Below are 19,975 nucleotides of genomic sequence, written 5' to 3'. Positions count from 1 at the left end.
ATAATCTCCAGCAGCCTTGGTTTTGTACAACTTACTCTTTGAGGCCTTCACAGTGCAGGGCTATTAACACAAATGAGAATGAGACAATGAGGATATTGTTTATTCTCTGATAATGAGGCATTTTTAGCCTTGAATGTCCTTAAACATTGTTCAACCTCTAGAATCCAGTGTAATGGTGATTTAACTCAGGTGATGCAAGTGCAAATTTAAAAATGGGAATGCTTGTGTGGGCCAGCAGATAAAGCAGAGGGAGGTGGGAGATTAGTGTTGGACAAAGATGATTCAGTAGCATCATATAACACGATGCTCTCGTGTTTAAAGGGCTCATTTCTACTATACTGCAATGCTGTAGGGACTCTGTGTGAATGGAGGGAGTGTGAAAGAACGACGAGAGGAGGAGTGGGACCTCTCCATCACTCAGAGTATGACCTTCCAAGAGTCACACTGTTATAGAGTACAGAACTAATGCCTCAATATATTATCTGAATATGCTGCATTATCATTATGCTTCTCCTTCTCACAATTGCTCTTGCAGTCTTTCACTCACACATACACAGTCAGAAACACAATGCAGAGACACACACAGATGCAGGAATGTTTCCCCTGTACAGTATTTAATGATGAAATGTTTGCGCACTGCAGGTCAGAGACAGAGAAACAGAAAAGAAAAACAATGGAGAGCACAGCAAAAGAGAACGTGAGTCCAGCTTTATGAGTGGCTTGTCTCCCTGAGCTGTGTATTGTGCGTGAGGACGAGTGTTGTAGTCACTTCAGGAGATAACATAGAGACTTCCTGGACAGGAGCAAGGTCAACACGTGTGCACCATTGCCGGCACTCACTAATGCATGCGCACAATGTCAACAATCTCCCACACAATAGAGGGTGAGGAGAGAGGGAGGACTGCGGGAGACAGGGGAGATAAGAGCAAAATGTCACACCATTATTTTGCAGGAGAAATAGTTGGAAAGGAGAGCAGTCATCAGCTTCAGTTCTAATCCTGCCGAACTTCATTGATTTACATGTCTGAATATATTGACCAGTGCCATTCATAAGATGCCACAGTTCAATGCTCCGATCTGAATTAGTTGCATAATAAGATGTTGCTAACATCAGTAGCTTTGACCTATGCTTTGCTGTATTTTTGTAAGATTACTGTTGAGGTCTTCTGTGGTCTATGTGATTGATGATACCAGAGGTAATAGACCTGGTCTGAGGTAGATGGAGGTCCTTGACTGGAAGATGTACTGTGGACTGTAGAGTGTGTGTATATGTGTGTCTGCAGGGCAGGATCGCAGTGAGGCAGCTCTCATCAGGCGTTTTAAGGGCGATGGCGTCCGCTACAAGGCCAAGCTCATCGGCCTGGACGAGGTCACTGCCGCCCGTGGAGACAAACTCTGCCAGGACTCAATGATGAAGCTCAAGGTAAGGAAAGTGTCTCTTCTCTTCTCTCTCTGTGGATGGGTCTTCAATTAAAAATTTACTTGCTCTTTTAATTCACTTCTTAAAGTACTCTCACCAGCTAATACGCATCTTTGCATTTGCTAGCAAGAAATGACTAAATCTGGAGGACTCCAACACACAGAAATAATGTAACATGATTGCCTGCAGTCATGTTAAGTTCCATGACCCACAAAAAATACTGAACATTAATATCCAACACAGTCGTTGGTCCATTAATAGTTCTTCAACTTCATGCATATTCAAAAGTTCAAGTTTTAAATATGCATGTTTTGTACATCATAACATAACTGTGCCTTTTTGTGTGTATGTGTGTGTGCATGTGCATGCGTGCATCCATGTATCGTTTGGTGTGTTTTTTCTTGCCAGAGGAGAGGAGAAATGAGGACCTTATAATTTATAGGGACAATGATGATCAGGGAATGAGGAAGTGAGGAGGTTAGCCATATGGATGAGAAGGGGATCGGGATAAATGTCTCATTTGCAAGGACAGGAACAATTAAAGGGAGAGGTAGACAGATGGGACAGTTAGCAGAGGAGAGAGGGTATATAGGCAGGAAATAATTTGGATGATAGGTGAGAGAGAGATGAGGGAGGATAAAGATGAGGAGAAATAGGACATTCTTTTAATTCATTCATCAATAAAGTCCTAATGAACAAGCTGGTTTGATGAAATTTACCACTGTAAGCGTATGGAAAACACATTTTCTAAATGATGTTACTCTAGAAAATGTCCCCAAACAGTCAAAACTGAATACAAAGCCTAGATTTTGCTCCATCTTTCTATAAATGTATGCAGAAAGAGTTTGAAAACACCCTCAGTGAGTGCCTTATTCATTATTAATTGTCATGTAACTCATGGGGTTCAAATACTGCAAGATATATTTAAATTGAGAAAATTACATTTACGTTTTGTTTATGTGTAGTGAAAACTCTTTCCAGCCGAGGCCTAAAAGGTTGAGCACAGGATAGACAGCTCATTGATCAAACAGCTTCCCTCCTCCTCATTTATTCAGACAGGAAATCCATCAACTCTTTTTCTCTGATCTCTCCACCTCTTCTTTCATACCGCTCCTCCCTCTCCTAGCCCGACTCCCTTGATTCTCTGATCTCTCTCCTCTCCTCTCTTCTTCTTTTGTAGCTCACCTATGCAAATGGATGTGGGATGAAATTCCTCCCTTAGATACACTTATAGAGTTATAAATCAGTATGTCCTGATATGTTCAGTGAATTCATGTAGTTATGTCCTCGTGAAGGGATGCTTTTTTTTTGCTGTACTTGCCTTTTTGTTAATTGATTTCCTACATTTCGTATAATACCTTTCAGCAGCCTAAGATACGAAATTAAGTTTTTGCTGAACAGGGCAAATTCTTCCACTTAGAATAAACATTAAAAGCTGTTTAGTCATTTTTCCAAATAATGTTGTAAATTTCTTAAGTGGTTTGATCCTAAACGTTCTTTCCCTATCATTATCCACAAGTGTGTTCTTAAATGTGTTGTTATATTGCTTGTTACCAAATATTGAGTGTGAAGAAATGAATATCTATCAGATCTCTTTACAAATTTTTGTCCGAGTCATTGACTTTATCTGGACTGTTAAGGCTACTGTACCTCTTGTGTGATTCTATTTTAAGTGATGCAATTATGTGATGTTTCTTGCTGACATAGCATAGAGATTTGTATTGACAGTCAAGATTTGGAAGTTCCTCATGGAGTTACCTTCCCATTACACTTTACATATGTTTCTGTCCTGCTCCTAACATGGTTATTTGTTCCATGTCTGTATGTGTGTCTTTTTTTCCTTAGGGTATCGCTGCAGCAGCACGGTCCAAAGGAGAACACAAACAGAAGGTGTTTCTGACAGTTTCCTTTGGAGGGATCAAGATCTTTGATGAGAAGTCAGGGGTAAGCTCACAAGCAAATGTGTGTGTGTGTGACTGTGAGTGTGAGCCTGAATGCAGCTTTCTGCCTATGCGTGTGTGTGTGTGTGTGTGTGTGTGTGTGTGTGTGTGTGTGTGTGTGTGTGTGTGTGTGTGTGTGTGTGTGTGTATGTTTCCTCTGTTAATGAGGCATCTCCATGAGAGAGAGAGGCCCCTGGGGAAATCAGGAGGCCCTAATTGAAACCCTGAGAACAAGGCCTCAGTAGATGAGAGAACATGGGTATCCTATTGTCTGCCTCTCTGCAAACAGTGACAACACTGGTTTCATATTATGCTCCAGGATTATGCATTTTCTATCTTACATGGCTGCTTTTCTGTTTGACCAACTGGATCTATTCAGGCTTTGTTGTCCGACTGCTATCATTCCTCCTTGTTCAGTCTTTTTCTAATCTCTGATGACTCAGTCTCTAAGTTCTGTTATTTTTCCACTGTCCAATGAGATTTTGGAATTGTCCCCCCATAAAGCAATAACTGTACAGGAGTTTGTCTTAGTTTCACTAATGATGAAACATATTGACAACCTAGAGATTTATGACTACAGGACCAGGAAGATATAGACACCCTGTGAACAGAGGAGCTGTGAGTTAAATGCTGTTACAGAGAGGATTCTTGCAGCTCAAGGGAAAGTGACCAGCAGAGCATAGTGATTTCTTTTAAAATTTCTTACTCAAGGATCCTCTGACAGGTATTATCGAAGTTCGATCCCCCAACTGGCCATACCTGTCACTGTATCCTTGAACAAGAAATACAGTGCCTACATTCCCCAGGATATTTGGTGCTTTGGATGGAGGACAACCTCACTAAACAGACCGTTTTGCCCTCTTTTGGTGTTAGTAATGTAAAATTAATTAATTAATGCCCCATTAAACCCCAGAATGTTTTAAAGAGATCAATTTTAAGGCACTTGGCTTACTACAATTGTCTGCGCATGTCAGTTTTTTCTTAATGTATTTTAGCAGGTGGAGTAAAACAGCCTTATTTTAAAAAATGTAATACAGCATTAACGTCTGCTGTTTGTGTATGTCATGTAAATATGCAGTATGAGCTGTCTGTTTCACTCTGTCTGGCTGTCAGTAGGGCTGATTGTGAATGTAGTCTGGTTTAGACACAATGTGAAGCTCACTGCTTGGCACCTGGCTTTAGTGGCTGACGTGGTAAGCCTGAGATTTACACCTCAACAGGAGCTGGATGTCAGTGTGCATGTGTGTGTAAGTTTGTACCCAGCAGTAATTCAAAAGTGCGGGGTATTAGACAGGCAGGACACAGTAACCAGTGGCCTCCCACATGGCAGCCATATTGCATGCAGCCAAACTCATCCCTCACGAGTCCAATCCTTCATCCCTCTTTTTCTAACACTCATTTCTCTTCATCTTATTCTCCTTCTTGATGCTTCAAACTCTCTGCACCGAAAGATAGAGAGGGCTAAAGAGAAAGAACAAGAAATGGATACAGAAATAGGAAGGCAAAGTGGAGAAGATATAGGAGAGAAGAAGCAAGAGAGGAGAGAGAGAGAGATGGTGAGAGGAAACAAGGATGTGGAAAAGACAGATAGGGGGAGGATGGGAGGGAGGGACAGAGATAGACTTAAACAGAGTTAGAGGGATAGGTGGAGAATCATTGAGCATATGTCAAAGTAAAGCTCTCTACAGGGAGACCTTGTCCTCTGTCTCTGCACATTAATATTAACTATAGAGATATGCTGTCCTTACTATCAGTCCTTCAACCACTCCTAATGGCTTGGGAGGGAGAGGAGGAGACAGAGAGAGAGAGAGAATGAGTGCTGAGGTTCAGGGATCTTGACAGTCTCATTCCCCTCCTGTGCATCAGTCAGCCAGATGGGCGGATGGATGTATGGGTGAACAAATGGATGGATGGCCTCTCTCTTGGAGGAGGGAAGGTCGTGCAGGATGGAGGGAGGTGGTGCTTGAGATGGAGGAGAAGACGACGTGAGACATTAATCTAGCAGAGGGCAGGCCAGCATGTCTCTCTCTCTCTGTCAGCCTCTTCTCACAAGGAACACACATACATAAACACACAGACACACGTGCACACCACGTTCTTCAACTGTTTTTGGAATCACGTTAGGGCCCCTGCACCATGTCAGGTCAAGAACTCACAAGAGTAGAGGGCTAAGCTCGCTGACCTGCCGTTTCCTCAGGAAATGAAATCAGAAAGATTAAATAAGTCCAGGTCAGACAACAAAAAAGACTATATGAAAAAAATAAGCATTGAGGAAAGCTATTTAGAAAAGACCCTGAGGCAAAGTGCTCAAAGAGGCTAGAAAGAGATGCAGCTGTGGCAGTGCAAAAAGATAGAGAAGAGGTGCTGCACACACTGACATGAATGTCAGATCCTTCCATACATTCACTTTTGAGTCTTATTACTAATTAAAAGGTGCGGACAGAGGAATAAATGGGGGAAAGCATCAACCCCACCCAACCACCCAAAATGAGTTTGTTGAGGTTAGGGTTGAGAGTTGTGATGAACACGAAAGAAGGCACCTATACAGGCACACGACAATGAGACATGGTCTTTGTTCCTGAAAACTCAATTTCTTCAGGTCTTTCTTTGCATAACAACTGAAGTTTAAGTTTGTTAGGAATCATTCTTAGGCATTATTTACTGAGAGCTAGACAACCAAAAACATTCATCTATTCTGCTTCATGGGGACTGTGTGGTTGTGGTTGATCAGATTTGATTGACAGTAGCCATGGCAACACAAGCAAGCAACCCACTAACTGTCAGATGTTGCTAAATCCTGATCACCTTTTTCAGCTCAGCCGCGCCCACTTAAAAACCAGTAAAGAGAGCACAGAGCAAAATGAAAATACAGACATCTCATGTGAATTACCACAACTATTTTGAAGTTGGAACAAACTGGGGGGAGAAAATAGGTTTTCATGGCCTTTAATAATTTTGTTATGTGTATGTTGTGTCTGTTTGTCTCTTATTCTTTTAGTATTTCTCTCACTCTACTTGGTTTCAAACTGTTAATTATTAAACATTATTTACAAATGCTGTGCAGCTTATGTGTATGTGCCTGCATGTGGGCATGACTGGTAGAGAGCTCTCCAGAGCAGTGCTGCTGCTTGCAAGGAACTAATTAAGCCTCAAAGCTAACTGCTAATCTCAGTCCTGTCCTGCTGGCTAGAGACTGGACAGCCTTTGCAGGCCCTCCGATGATGTCTTCCCCCCCAGGAAAGAGATGTGAAGAACGGGGAGGAGAGAGAGAGACAGTATCCTGCTGCTTCTCCTCCTCCCTCCCCACTCCCAGCGTAACAGGGAATATCTTGGTTCAGTGGCCAGCAACTGCTGAAGGGCATACTGCCCACAGCCCATCAGAGACACTGTGACACTGTGTGTGTCTGTGTGAGATTGTGAGAGAGGTACCAGTAGTGCATATCAACAGTGCTGCAGAGAGGAGACAGGAGAGTACACAGTCAGTATTGACTTTTTTGATACACCCACCTGTTTTTGCAAACAATCCACTTCACGAGAGAGCGCATCTATTTAAGCAACTTTGAGCTGCATCTGATGGTTGATTCTGACAGACTCGTCAGCTTCAGCAGCGGCCACCCTCCTGGGATTTAATCTCACTGTTCTGTCCAAACTTTACCAAGAATGATCCAACAAAAACAGCAGTAAATCTCAGTCTTGTTGTCAGAAATGTCTCTGGAGATAGAGATCTGAAGAGAATAATGACATTTGTTCCAGTTTTAAGTGTGCAAATAACTCATCTCAGTACAACTGGGGCTTACAGTAGAGCCTGTTAGTAGGAGGGAATACTGCACCAAAAGTTTGAGCTGGTGCCAGTTAATTTAGAAGAACAAGATTATTTTGCTTATCTTTTGATCATCAAAACTGAACAGTTCAAAAGTGTAGCGTAAGTGCTGCAGTTGAAGTCTAAGATGACTAATATTCAATCATTCCATCACATTGATTCAGGAATTTCATTTGTGTTAGGTGTGTGCACGATGTGAGAAAAATTTAATTGTTTTTGACTTTAAGTAGCACATTGCTTGCCAATTTAAAATGAAAGTGTCAAGTTCATTTCACATTCATTTTCATCATTAATATTCCAGGGTTACCCTTTGGAGTACACCAAAAATTACTTTTCTGTGAAATTTTTACTCTAATTAGATTTTGGCAGTTATGATGCTTTTGAGCAGAGGCCACAGAAAACTGGTGCCACAAACAGTCAAAAGCACCATTACCATAACTGTTTCACATAGCACGCATGAAGGACCAGCTGTATCCCTTCATAGTAACAATCTACCTGTTTTATTATTTTCAAACTATATTGTTCCAGAAAGATGGCAGGGTCCAAAGACATGCACTATTCCCAGATGTCAACCAAAGTGAGAAACTTTGAAATTAATGGGATGTTTGCGATGTAACTGTTCCTCTGAAAAAGTGGCACAAGTTAGACCCAGATCCCTGTGGAATATTTCCTGCACTTTGTAAATCTGCACATCAGAAAATGGCTACTTTATACCATACCTGACAAACTACTATCTGTATATGTAAATTGTTTCCATTCTCTCAGCTGTACTTGCTCCCAAGACAAGACAGAACAATTGAATTTATGCAGTCATCTCATTCTCTGCTCTCTTTGAATCAGAGTCCCTCTTTGTCACCTCACCTCCCACCCAGAGATGATTCAATAATCTCTGCAAATGAGCTCTGTGTGTGGCTGTGTTTGTGTGTGTGCATGTGTACACACTGCCTTAGCTGTCATTTTCAGGTCAATCAGAGGTGATAATAATAATCATTACTCTAATTATTAAATTTAGAAGACATGACTCATACAATAATTATCTATTTCTGCTGGGGCTCTCAGTGTGTGTGTGTGTGGTGTGTGTGTGTGTGGTGTGTGTGTGTGTGTGTGTGTTGTGTGCACACGCCTGTGCCCCTGTGTTAAATTGGTGTCACCATACTTTGCCATGTCTTACTTCTGGAATAGCTTCAAAGCAAGCAGATGTGTGTGTTTAGCCTCTGATGTATAGGGCTCCAACCCCTAGCATGCACTCAAGGGCTGCTGGGTCATTATGTTGACTGCGTGTCTCTGCTCCCAGCATGCAGCTGGCATAGACAATAACAACAAAGCAGACATTTAGTGTGACTTAGCAGAGGGCCACATATTAAGTTGTGAATTGTGTGTGTGTGTGTGTGTGTGTGTGTGTGTGTGTGTGTGTGTGTGTGTGTGTGTGTGTGTGTGTGTGTGTTTGTGTGTGTTGTGAGTGAGGGCACAGATGAAGTGATCAAGTCGACAGCTTGCCGAGCTGTGATTGTCACTGATCCCCCCTCTGTCCTCAGGAAAAACAGTGCCATCTGCCACAGGCAATGCCAGCTTGGCACTCGCCACCCAGGCTAAACCAGAGAGGGCAGGGGAGCTAGAAACAGTTTAATAAAGGATACAAGGTCTCCGTGTGAGAGTGTTTGGTTCTGTGTGTACAGTTGAGAGAGTTTCTGGCAGATTTTTTCTGAGCTTCCATCAGGTTTTTGGAGCAGAATTTGGTGAATTCTTCAGCTGCATTTTGTATCTTTGTGTATGATTGAGTGTGTTCATGTCCCTAACCTTTTGGCACCAGCTTGTTTTTGTACATCTGAAACTCCATGTAATCTTGCTAATTCATTAATTGCCACACATCTTTTTAATTAGGTGCTTTACAGGGTACAGAGAGAAGCAAACAGTTCAGGCAGCAGTAAGGAAACATTAAGAGCGTCAAACCTGAGAAAGATGCAGTGACCTTTCTGAATCCTTATGTATTTTTTAAAGTTTAGAATTAAATGAACTGCACCACTATTTGAGAAAAAGTCTGAGATTCTATCAATGAAATTAACATATTAAGAAAAAAGTTGCATGTTATTGCATGTTATGTTATGAATTTAGTCGTAATTTCAAGAAAAGAGTTATAATATCACAAGAATAATGTTCAAGTTTGCATGATGTATTAAACTTCCTGTGTCTTGCACGCCATCAGGTCCTCCAACACCACCATGCGGTCCATGAGATCTCCTACATTGCCAAGGACATCACAGACCACCGAGCCTTCGGCTACGTCTGCGGGAAGGAAGGGAACCACCGCTTTGTGGCTATCAAAACGGCACAGTCGGTCAGTGTCTGTGTGTAAAAGACGTGTGTGTATGTGTACATTTGAGTGCCTAGCATGTGTTTGTACATGTTTTACCATGTATCCTTTGTGTGTAGGTTAATGTATGATTCATCAGGGTCTTTTCTCAATAGCACAAACCTCTTGACATTTAAATAAGGACTCTTGAACACCAGCTAATGTCCCTTTGAGCTGTTCATCAAAGAAAGTGTTTACTCTGTAGAGCTTTAGCTTTTGGTTTTGTGTGTGTTCGTATGTGCGTGGAGGGGTTCATGTTCAGTCCTGCAGCAACATAATATGATATTGAGTTCTCCTTTTGCACCTGTTACAATTGTTGTTGGTGTTGTTCTGTCTTTGTGCCTGGGTTGTTTAGACTGGATCCAGCTGGCTCGCTCTGTAGCCATATTGATTGCCCATAGTGAGTCGATGAAGGTTTGAGTGTGTGTCACCAGCTCTAATGGCATATCCATCCTCCTAGGGCCACGAACTGTGGCTCTTTTTCTTAGACAGATACATACAGGACCCATCAGGCTTTAGTCAACATATACACCAGCTACACTTGCATTGCATTGCTCACCAAAAATGCTACCCTGTCTAACAGCATTGCACATTCTAACTTCTCATCATTGGGGTGAGGCGGCTGTGGCTCAGGAGGTAGAGCAGTCGCCCACCAATCAGAAGGTTGGTGGTTCGATTCCCGGCTCCTCCTCGAAGTATCCTTGGCAAGATACTGAACCCAAAGATGAGTTATCGGTGTGATGAATGTGGGTGTATGTGTTAGAAACAAGTGCTGTGTGAATGGGGTGAATGTGGTCTGTAGTGTGAAGCACTTTGAGTGCTCGAAAAGACTAGAAAAGCGCTATATAAGTACAGTCCTTTTACCATCAGTCAACTATGATGTAATTTACCTGACATGTGCCTGAGGAAAGGTCACAATTATATTTTACTCCCATTTTCAGTATTTGCAACACCAGTATGCAGACTATTAGTTGTGGAACAGACAATGAGAGGGGTGGGGGCAGAGAGCTTATGGCAGAGGCTCAGGCTGTAATTGGAAAGTAACCACTTTGATGTGAATTAACAAAGTGTCTCTGTCGTCATGAAGACTGAGACTTAAGGTTGTTCCGAAGAGGCCAATTTAGGGCTACATTCGAAAGTAATTGGCTTACCACTAAACTCAAAGTCTTAGTGCAAGAAAGACGTGTTTTATTTAGCAAGTTTTAGTGCACATGGAAGTCCACTAATTGTGTAGGAAAGGATTTCGTTGACAACCTCTTAGTTCATCACAGTCTTTGTTGTAACTTTTGAGAAAAGTTATGGTAGTAATTAATATGAATAGATCTGTTTGTTACAAAAGCAACCTTGTATCCAATTTGTAGGAAGGTTGCAGAGAGTTTAAAGACTACTTAGTGTTGGTCCAGAAAACCTCATTTTTGACTGGCTGTTTTTGAAGTTACTACATGTTTAGTTATTACATTTTTTATTTTGGTCTCTTTGAAACTTATGGACTAAATTGCCACTGTGAGCAAATCATAACAGTAACAACAAATAAAAAATAATGCAGTGGTAAAGTGGTTCAGTCCATCACTGGTGAGTCTGGCTTTCTGTGAACAGTGTGTGCTACTCACTGCTGTTTAGGAATAAGTGTTATATTTTATTGCTAATAGAAAAGTTCAGCCTAATGCATTTTAGCACTTATACTTAGTTTGCAAAATGAAAGGTACATTGCAAAGGTACATCATCTTTTACTCCCATGGGTAACTATCCAAATGTATTTTACTTCACAGATTTCTTTTAGGAGACAGTTTTGTGGTCAAAAACATTTTTAAATTATTTTTAAACTGGTGTCTGTCAAAGGTGCCCAGCCTTCATGGAGCAAATGCTGGTTCCTGATATGATCTGGCACATTCTCTGGAGGTTAACAAAAGTAATTTTAGGAAATGTAGGAAATCATTTACTGAATTTGATTAAGACTGGTTGAATTCAATATACCAAGAAATAAATTTCAGGAGATACCCTGCCGTTAGCCAACACCTGAATGTAATCTGGGTAAAGAAATCCTGATCAGTGCAGATTTTAAAGATAACAGTGTGTCAGAAGTTAAAGTCTTTATCACTACTTTTTAAAAAATCATTCATCATTGTTGCCGTAGGCTATGAATTAGTCATCTTATTCAAGAGCGCTGAACTGAGGTTATCTCAATTTCTGTGGTCTTATGAGCTGGCCACTCCTTCTAGATCATCCTCAAAGATTTCTGCATTTACAGTTCTAAAATTCACTACTTGTCTCAACTTTCCGCGCCCTCCCTTACCTAGAAGTTTTGATGGAGAAGAAGCAAAAAAGAATGTTAGAGAGAAAAGATGGAGATTAGAGCATGTACTGTCAAATGCAAAGAGGATCTGAGTCTGACAGAGTGACAATATGTTTCACTGTTGGCTCAGCAGGAGCCACCGTTTACCCCAGTGTGTCTGTTATAAGCAGTATGCAGCTGAGAACATCTTGCGGAGAGACAACACTGAAATAGAACTAGCCTACTTTATGCAAGGCAGCATTCAGTCTGTGAACTCTGGGTGCACTTTGCATAGCTCCAGTCAATAATTGATTAGGTCTGAAACACCATTGTACTATATGACTCTTTGCTGTGACAGTAGTTATGAGTTGTGAGTCATCTAACCGGTTTGTTGTCAGTACGTTTGCTCCCCTGACAAGAAGGTGGTACAAGGTAAGACGAGAGGCTAGTATCTGCTGTCTGAACCAGGCCTAGAGAGGGAACAGAGTTTGTAGTGATTGTGCAGATATGTGTGTGGAGGCTCATTGCCTGTCGGGTGCATCTTTGTATGCAGGTAATTGCTGCCAAAACAGTCAAATTCAGTTTGCTGTCATATTACATTGTTGATTATTATTGTTATTACATTGTTACAGGCTGAACAATTTTGGTTTGTGATTGTGATTTTTCTGACAGATATTGCGATTTGATTGGCAATATAATTTTGAAAGTCCAGGATTCACTATATATAAAACATGTGATGGAGCATTACCATTTAAGATATTATTGAAATATGAACTGCTCTGTGTCCAAAATGTATTTATTCCAACAAAAAATGGTATACACATACACAATGAACAGTAGCAGTATAATCTTTTACCTTCTTTGCAGTAACTTTACATTGGTCATGCTGCTTCCTGTGGTGATTTTTCAAATGCTGATACAATGAGGGGGAATGACAGGAGACTGACAGGCACACAGAGAGCCAGTAGAGACAAACACAGCTGATTCAAACTCTGTGGGATTTGTCCCAGTAGAAAATACAAAATACAAATACAAACCTAACTTGATGTTAGCTAGTTCATTCTACCATTTTCTCTCTTTTTTTCCTCTTTCCCTCTGATGCCATGATCATTTCGAAAATGATCATGGCAACAATAATTTTGTCTGTGGTCTTGACAATTGCATAGCACATTTTTTGCTTTCTTTTTTTTTTTTTCCTCCAGTATGTAGGATAGGATGTGGCAAACATTAAACAAAGTTAATGTTTTTGTTTTTTGCTGGAACTCTCTGCATTGAGAACACTGCTGTGCCAGTGTAGTGGTCTCACTGAAATGAGACTGAATGAGGACATGGTGTTTTTTGTTGCAGTGCTAATTTCAGTTGGACTGTGGCCTTAATCACCTGTCAGGAGGTACGGCTGTTTCAGTCAACATTAATCGCAACATAACTTGAATAACCAGGCATAGTTGCAATACACAAGTTCTGATCAATGCTATGAGTGTGTATAGTGTGTGCATTTTAGTGTGTGTATTAATGAGTGGATGGATAATGTGTCCTTGTCACCCTAGGCTGAGCCTGTGATTCTGGACCTGCGGGACTTGTTCCAGCTCATCTATGAGATAAAGCAGAGAGAGGAGATGGAAAAGAAGGCCCAGAAAGACAAGCAGTGTGAGCAGGCCGTCTACCAGGTACACTTACCAACTCTCTGTTACTGTCTTAATCATCTGCCGTATGATGAGCTTCATCCGAGACACTCTTGACAGACAAGTCAAGTAAGACTTGAAAAAACATCAAAGCAAATGAAAGACATAGAGAGCAACCACTTTTAGATTTCACCAGAGGCATCATCTGCCCATTGTGCTTATTTCACCTTCCTCTGTTCTGTCTTCTCTACATCTCCTGTTTAATTTCTCTTTATCTCTCTGTCTGTCTCCCTCTCTCTGATGATTGCCAAATGATTATCTGAATGCTGGGAAGCTGCTATGTCTTGCTGTGCTTTCCGCCTACTCTTTCTACTCCACCAGCTTAACTCCCCGCCTCTTCCCTCTCTTCTGTCTTCTCTCCTCTGCTCCACTCTTCTCCCTGTTTGATCTCTCCCTCTCTTTCCTGCCACCGCTCATCGACAGACAATACTGGAGGAGGATCTGGAGGACCCGGTCTACCAGGTAACTTCCTGACCAATCACATTGCTGCTGTCACCTGCTTCATTTCTAGCCAGTAAGCTTGCTCCTCTCTGTGTGCACTGTGGGGAGACAGCCCCTGTTTGGTTACAGTGTGGTAACAGCACAATATGTGCACTTTGGAGGGTCAGATGTCCGCAGGTGTGTATGTGGAGTCATTTACAGTAAGAAACGCTCAAATCTGTGTGTTCATGGGTCTGTAGCTGTGTGTCTGTGTGCATGTCTGCCAGTTGGGGTGCATGATCAGCTGAAAGATGTATTAGTTTTCTCAGCTGCTGTGGGAATTTTTGCTGCTTAAATTCTCCTCCATGTGTCACTGGGATCTATTCTCCAGCTGCTTTTTAATGAGAACCTATCGACAATGCTGTTTAACTAATCACCTCTGCAATTTCACCACTTTTCTCTCACTTTCTTTATCTTCCAATTTCTCTCCTGCCTCTTTGTTTTTCCTCTCATTCCTCTTCTGCTGACGTTGTAGTACATTGTGTTTGAGGCGGGACACGAGCCCATCCGTGACCAATCAGAAGAGAGCATTTATCAGGTACTCACAAGCTCGTCTTGTCTGCTTGTGTCTGAGTTATGTTGTCATCATCCTGTAGTCAGTGTTAAACTATAGCTGCTCTGGTTAAGCTACAAAAAGGAGCTCCTCAGAGTAGATTTAATCTTTCACTTGCTGGCCGATAAGTACCAGCTGCATCCTTCCTTAATGGGATAAATATATTGTGGCCTGCTCTTAAATTTAATGGCTTTCGTTTTCACACATAAAAATGTAAATACAAGAAATAAAAGACAGTAAGAATCAGAGGCGAGCAGCCAGCCATCAGTCTCTAGAGGGCCTTGACAGTCAAAGCTGGCTACCCGAGGGAGACAAGCCTTTCTTTGGGTGCATTCCTCAGAGGCGTGGGTAGACCTCCAAGGGATGAAGAGGGGGAGGGTACTGTGCATGTGGAGGGGATGTGGAGGTTATTCCTGGTCTGTGTGGCAGGCGGACCCCTCCTCCTTTTCTTGCCTCCCCTCCCTCTTTTTTTCCAGAGGAGATGAAAGAAAGTGGGGGAAAGAAAGATTAATCACCAGCCTCTCGTTTGATCTTTAAATAAAATGGATTGAAAATAGAAAAGAGCATCGGCGCTGTGCACAAACATACACAGAGAATTGCACACACACAGACACACATCTAAACAACACCCCACCCCACACCACACACACCACACACACCACACACACACACACACACACACGAGGCATAAAAAAAACGTGAGCCTCAGCCAGCCTCCAGCCACAGAGGAACTAATGTATGAATAAAGATGGCAGCTTCTGGAAATAAACATGTGAAAGAAGTAAACAAGGCATCAAGAGGAGGAGAAAGAATGGGACTGGCTGTGCTAGACAGATACTCACATTCTTCATCAGTGCTGTTTTTCACTTAACACACAGACTGATTAGGGCACATCCATCTAAGGAAGAATAAAACTTTGTTTCGAACCATGTGTCACATTAGGAGAGACAAAACCATAGGAGTCCCAGGATTCATATATATCAGCATTTTGCTATCAGTGCTCATTGTTTCCTCTCATCGCACACACTGTCAAATCTATCTGCCTGTGTGACATACAGATATTACATGTCTCCATGTGTGTGACAATCTGAGTTATTACATGTCTGTGGGTGTGATAAGCAGCCTTATCCATTCTTTATTAGGGAGAAAGTGAGAAAGAGGGACCATCACCGCAGGCCTATAGTCTACTGATTAGCCTAGTAGATGAGTCCTCACTCGACAGATTTTAATTCAGATTATACCTGCGCGCGCACACACACATGCACACACACGCACACTCTCACTCTGCTAGTGATTGATTTGCTTCCTGAGGAGCCTGGTTCCAGGGTTTTATGTTGGCATCCAGTGTGTCGCAGTGCTGTAACAGTGATGTGTAAAGACTGTTTCATTGCTTGATTAATCCAGAGGTAACAGGCTCTCTTGGCTGTTCTCTGACTTTATTGGTCGGTTGTGTAGGTCCCCACCAGTCAGCAGAAGGAAGGGGTCTATGACGTCCCAAAGCGACACCCAGTGAGTGACCGTGTGTTTGCCCGTGTCTTACCACCCCCCTCAGCCTGCCTCCCCCTCTCAGACAAACCTCTCAGCTGTCCCACTCGAGTATAAAGACTTTCCCTTCGGTGCCCTTTCCTTTTAGAGCTTTGTGAAGCTCTAATTTTGCAGTGACTCTACTTCCTGCTAACATATCTCCCACACAGTGATCCAGTGTGTTTGTGATTTTTCCCTGAGAGGTTTGCTGGGACCCAGTGCTCTTGTGCAGTGTGCTGTGCTATTCTTTTGCTTGTGCTGTAGGTGTGGTGGCTGGTGCCCTTCTCCTCATGCTCTGTGATGCCTGCTCCTTATGGTTAACTGGGATATACTGTGTCTGTGTGGGTGGGTGTGGATATGTGTGTAATGTCAGTTTGCTCTGTGAAGCATGCCAGGCTGTGGTTTGCCATTGTTGAATCCAGCAAAAACCTGCATGACCTTATCCAAGACTGCGTTGAGACACACTTTTTCACTGTCATATCTTTCCTTTAATGCATATAAATGATAAAACTGACTATTAATGTGCATGGCCTCATGATTTTGAATCTGTACCCCAGGATGTTGAACAGTTTTTCATCCTGTTCTTGCTTATAAGTGAGTGTTTGCAGAGGAAATCTATATCACTTTGTATGTTCATCTATGTGTCTGTGCGTGTGTGTGTGTGTGTGTGTGCGCGTGTGTGTGTGCATGCGTGTATGAGTACAGTACTTGTGTGTGTATATCTTTAAGCTCCTGTTATTGGCTCACTCTGCCAGTGGTTATAATGAAAGATGACCTTGACCACTGTCAGGCTGCACTATAACTCAGCTGCTCTTTATCTGCCTATAAAGATGCTAGTTATATTGCTGCCCAATTTAATCTGCTAAAATCTACACACTCGCAATAACCAGGCTGCTGTCCTGCATGTCTGTGTCAACACTTCATCTCATGTTGCTGTTCTGTAGATCAGTATTCCCTCAGTCCAACTAGAGCCCACCATCCCCCTACAGTGGGTCCTTTATCATTAAACTGCTAAACCTGGACTCCCCCACGTCACTGCTGGCAGTCAGAATCCCACCCTATGAATTTTGGTAGGCTGGGAATCAGTCTCACAGTTTTCTGGCTGCATATTATCCCCGGCTTTGGTAAGAAGCTTACAGGCACCATAGTATTTCTGTTCTCTCCTCACCCAGCCCACAACACATGCTGCTATTTGGATTGCTTTTGTGTTGGCCGCTGGTGTCTGAACGTGAACAAATCCAATATTTCTCTCTTGTTGTGCAACCAATTGGACCAGTCGTCCATTCTGGTTTAAATACAGCGAATTCAAGTCTTTTCGGCTTTCCCAGTCAGTCAGAGGGAGTAAATATAACCCTGGATCATAGATTATATAAATGGATCACAGAAATGTAAGAGGTTTTCTTGTGGCAGACAGCTTGTGTTGTAATTTGAAGATAATTTAATTTTGTTGTAAGAAGAATCCAGACTCACAGAGGGCAGAAAACGGCTGCTGTGCTGCTCTCTATGGTTTGAATCTTTCAGTGATGTCACAGCAGGTCTTTTCCTTCAAATGTCAAAATGGTGCATTCACATCAAATTGCAAATGTGAGCAGCCTGCCTGATGTTCACGTCAGCCTCAGGGAGAAACTGGAAATTTCTGATAACAGAAATATCTTACATTTAGTTTAAAGAACTGCAATGCAGTGTTTAAAAAATCTAATGTTAAAATGGCTGCATGCTGACAGTATAATAACCAATTTCCAATTTTAATACCAATAAAAATCAATTCCGCTAATTACAAATGATATATATGAGATATTTAGCCTACACAATGAGTGAAAGTTTAACTTATTGAATTTAACATTACAATTATTGCTTATATTGGAGGGACTGCAGGGCTGGTACTGGGGCAACTATCTTGAAAAAATGCATGATGCCAACATGATGTGAATGCTACAGTAGCACCTGCTGGGATTACTGATTGGGGAGTGACCACAGGCAGCATCAGTTTACTGACCGTGGTTCTTTAGGGTGGATTTACTGTTTATTTCATTGGCAGGAGAGGTTCATTGTCTCCTCAGCAGACGGATTGACAGTGCTGCACACACACACTACACCTCAGATGAAATGATACCACTGGCAGAAATGTGACCTCTTGTCTACAGTAATCTCTGCTGTTGTTTACTCTGTCACCTTCTTAAATGATGACAAATCAATAAAACACACACACTCACCAATTCAATCTACTGAGCCCTTGACCCTGTAAGAGCTGAGAGACTATTTTGAATCAACAGAGCCCCCCGCTACCTCAGAGTAGACATGGAAAGGTCAACATATTACCACCAACCAGCCAAACACATCAACTCTGTTCAAACACTGGATTATGATACGATAGGATATGTGAGCCATTGCTATCAATTAAAATATGTGTCTAAATTAGCCTAGCCTCCAGTTTAACTAAAGGTAATATTAGAATACCCTCCCAAGTGTGCATGTGTATGATAGTGTGGTTTTTCCTGTGTGACAGAAAATGAGAGAAAGATTGACTGATTGAGCAAATGAGTTACGGAGAGAGAATAATGTCCGTAGTCTGGTTGTGTTTTGTTCAGAGTTGTGAGTCTGTGTGTTTGTGTTTGCATGTGACAGTTCGGCAATGTGTGCCACTGTGATCGGTCACACAGCAGGGGATCAGCAAGGTGGTGTTAATTAGAGGGGCTACGTTAATTGTATGCAGAACACATGTGCACAGGTAATTACTGTTTCCCTGGAGATGGCTAATTGATAGGTGGCGGCTGTACTGATAAAGATAAAGGGCCGGGCAAAGAGATGGAAAGAGCGTTTAATGGGCATAGAGGGATAACTGGCAGGGCAAAAGAGAGAGGGTTGGACAGAGAACGAGAGTGGAGAGACGAAGCAAGAGGAATGGGCAGTGGCAGAGTGTAGAGTCTACGTAAACGTAATGTTTGTTTCAATCCAACGGTCATGTAAATATAAATGTTCCAAAAAAATATCCAGATAGGTATGTTTCATCATCTAGACTGAAATGAACCATTATGACTTGAGGTTTTCAGAAGAAAAATGGACAGTATGTCCAGAACTGATTAGTATTGGGCAAGCTGTTATTGTTCCTCACTATCACTTAATGACGGCCATACTTCATGCTTTCATCCAAATAAAGGAATATACTCAGCAATATTGTAGTGCATCAACTACCCTGGCTTTGCCAGAACAATCTGCACATTATGTTTCAGTGCCAGTGTAGGAGAAAGGTCTGGTGCAAACCATCATCATTCTGCTGTCGCTGAAAATGATGTTGGAGGTTTTCTCATATAGTCAGATATGTCAGGGATGGGTGACAGATACATCAGTGTGTGTTTTATGTGTTTTAATGTGTGAGTTTGTATTAGTTTAATGGCACAAAGGCCTGAGATATGTCATTATTTGGCCAGAGAGAGAGTATGTACTGGCTGGATAAATGCCTTGTTCTTTTCTTGGAGATTTGTTGATAATGATAAAACAGCCTTGCCATGTGATTAACAACTATTACTGGGATTGAGATCCAGCCAGTGAGGACAAAGGAAAGAGGGAAGATGTTTTTTCCTCTAATGTAACATATTTCCTCACATACAGCATATAGCAGTTAATCCAGATTCTCTTTCTGTGTCTGCCTGCCTCTCCATTTGTCTCACACTGTGGTTCCTGACACAGGGGAGCAGGCTTTCCAGAAACACAAAAGGGGGTTTAAACCCCAGCTCAGTGCTATAGTTTACACTAAAGGTAGGGATGATCTTTAAATCTTCATCTGGTCTTTAGGTCTGGAAAGAAGAACCTTGCTCTGTGTGTGTGTGTGTGTGTGTGTGTGTGTGTGTGTGTGTGTGTGTGCGCACGTGCGTGCATGTCTGCGTGCGTGGTGATCTGAACACCTGCAGACCATCACATTCTTCACTTTCACCTC

General features: G+C 42.0%; 1 protein-coding gene across 1 annotated transcript in view; it reads left to right on the top strand.

Annotated features, from left to right (window-relative positions):
* dab1a (DAB adaptor protein 1a) overlaps positions 1-19,975 on the top strand; it is a 69,885-nt gene that overhangs the window by 38,289 nt on the left and 11,621 nt on the right. The window contains exons 3-9 of the mRNA XM_051077316.1: positions 1,284-1,423; positions 3,266-3,364; positions 9,384-9,515; positions 13,350-13,469; positions 13,908-13,946; positions 14,440-14,502; positions 15,973-16,026. Coding sequence (XP_050933273.1) covers positions 1,284-1,423; positions 3,266-3,364; positions 9,384-9,515; positions 13,350-13,469; positions 13,908-13,946; positions 14,440-14,502; positions 15,973-16,026 — 647 coding nt within the window. The remainder of the gene's footprint in view (positions 1-1,283; positions 1,424-3,265; positions 3,365-9,383; positions 9,516-13,349; positions 13,470-13,907; positions 13,947-14,439; positions 14,503-15,972; positions 16,027-19,975) is intronic.

Source organism: Lates calcarifer, linkage group LG17, assembly GCF_001640805.2.
Source record: "Lates calcarifer isolate ASB-BC8 linkage group LG17, TLL_Latcal_v3, whole genome shotgun sequence".
NCBI lineage: Eukaryota > Metazoa > Chordata > Actinopteri > Centropomidae > Lates > Lates calcarifer.
The sequence above is the reverse complement of the archived record's forward strand: the minus strand, read 5'-3'. Positions and strand labels throughout refer to the sequence as shown.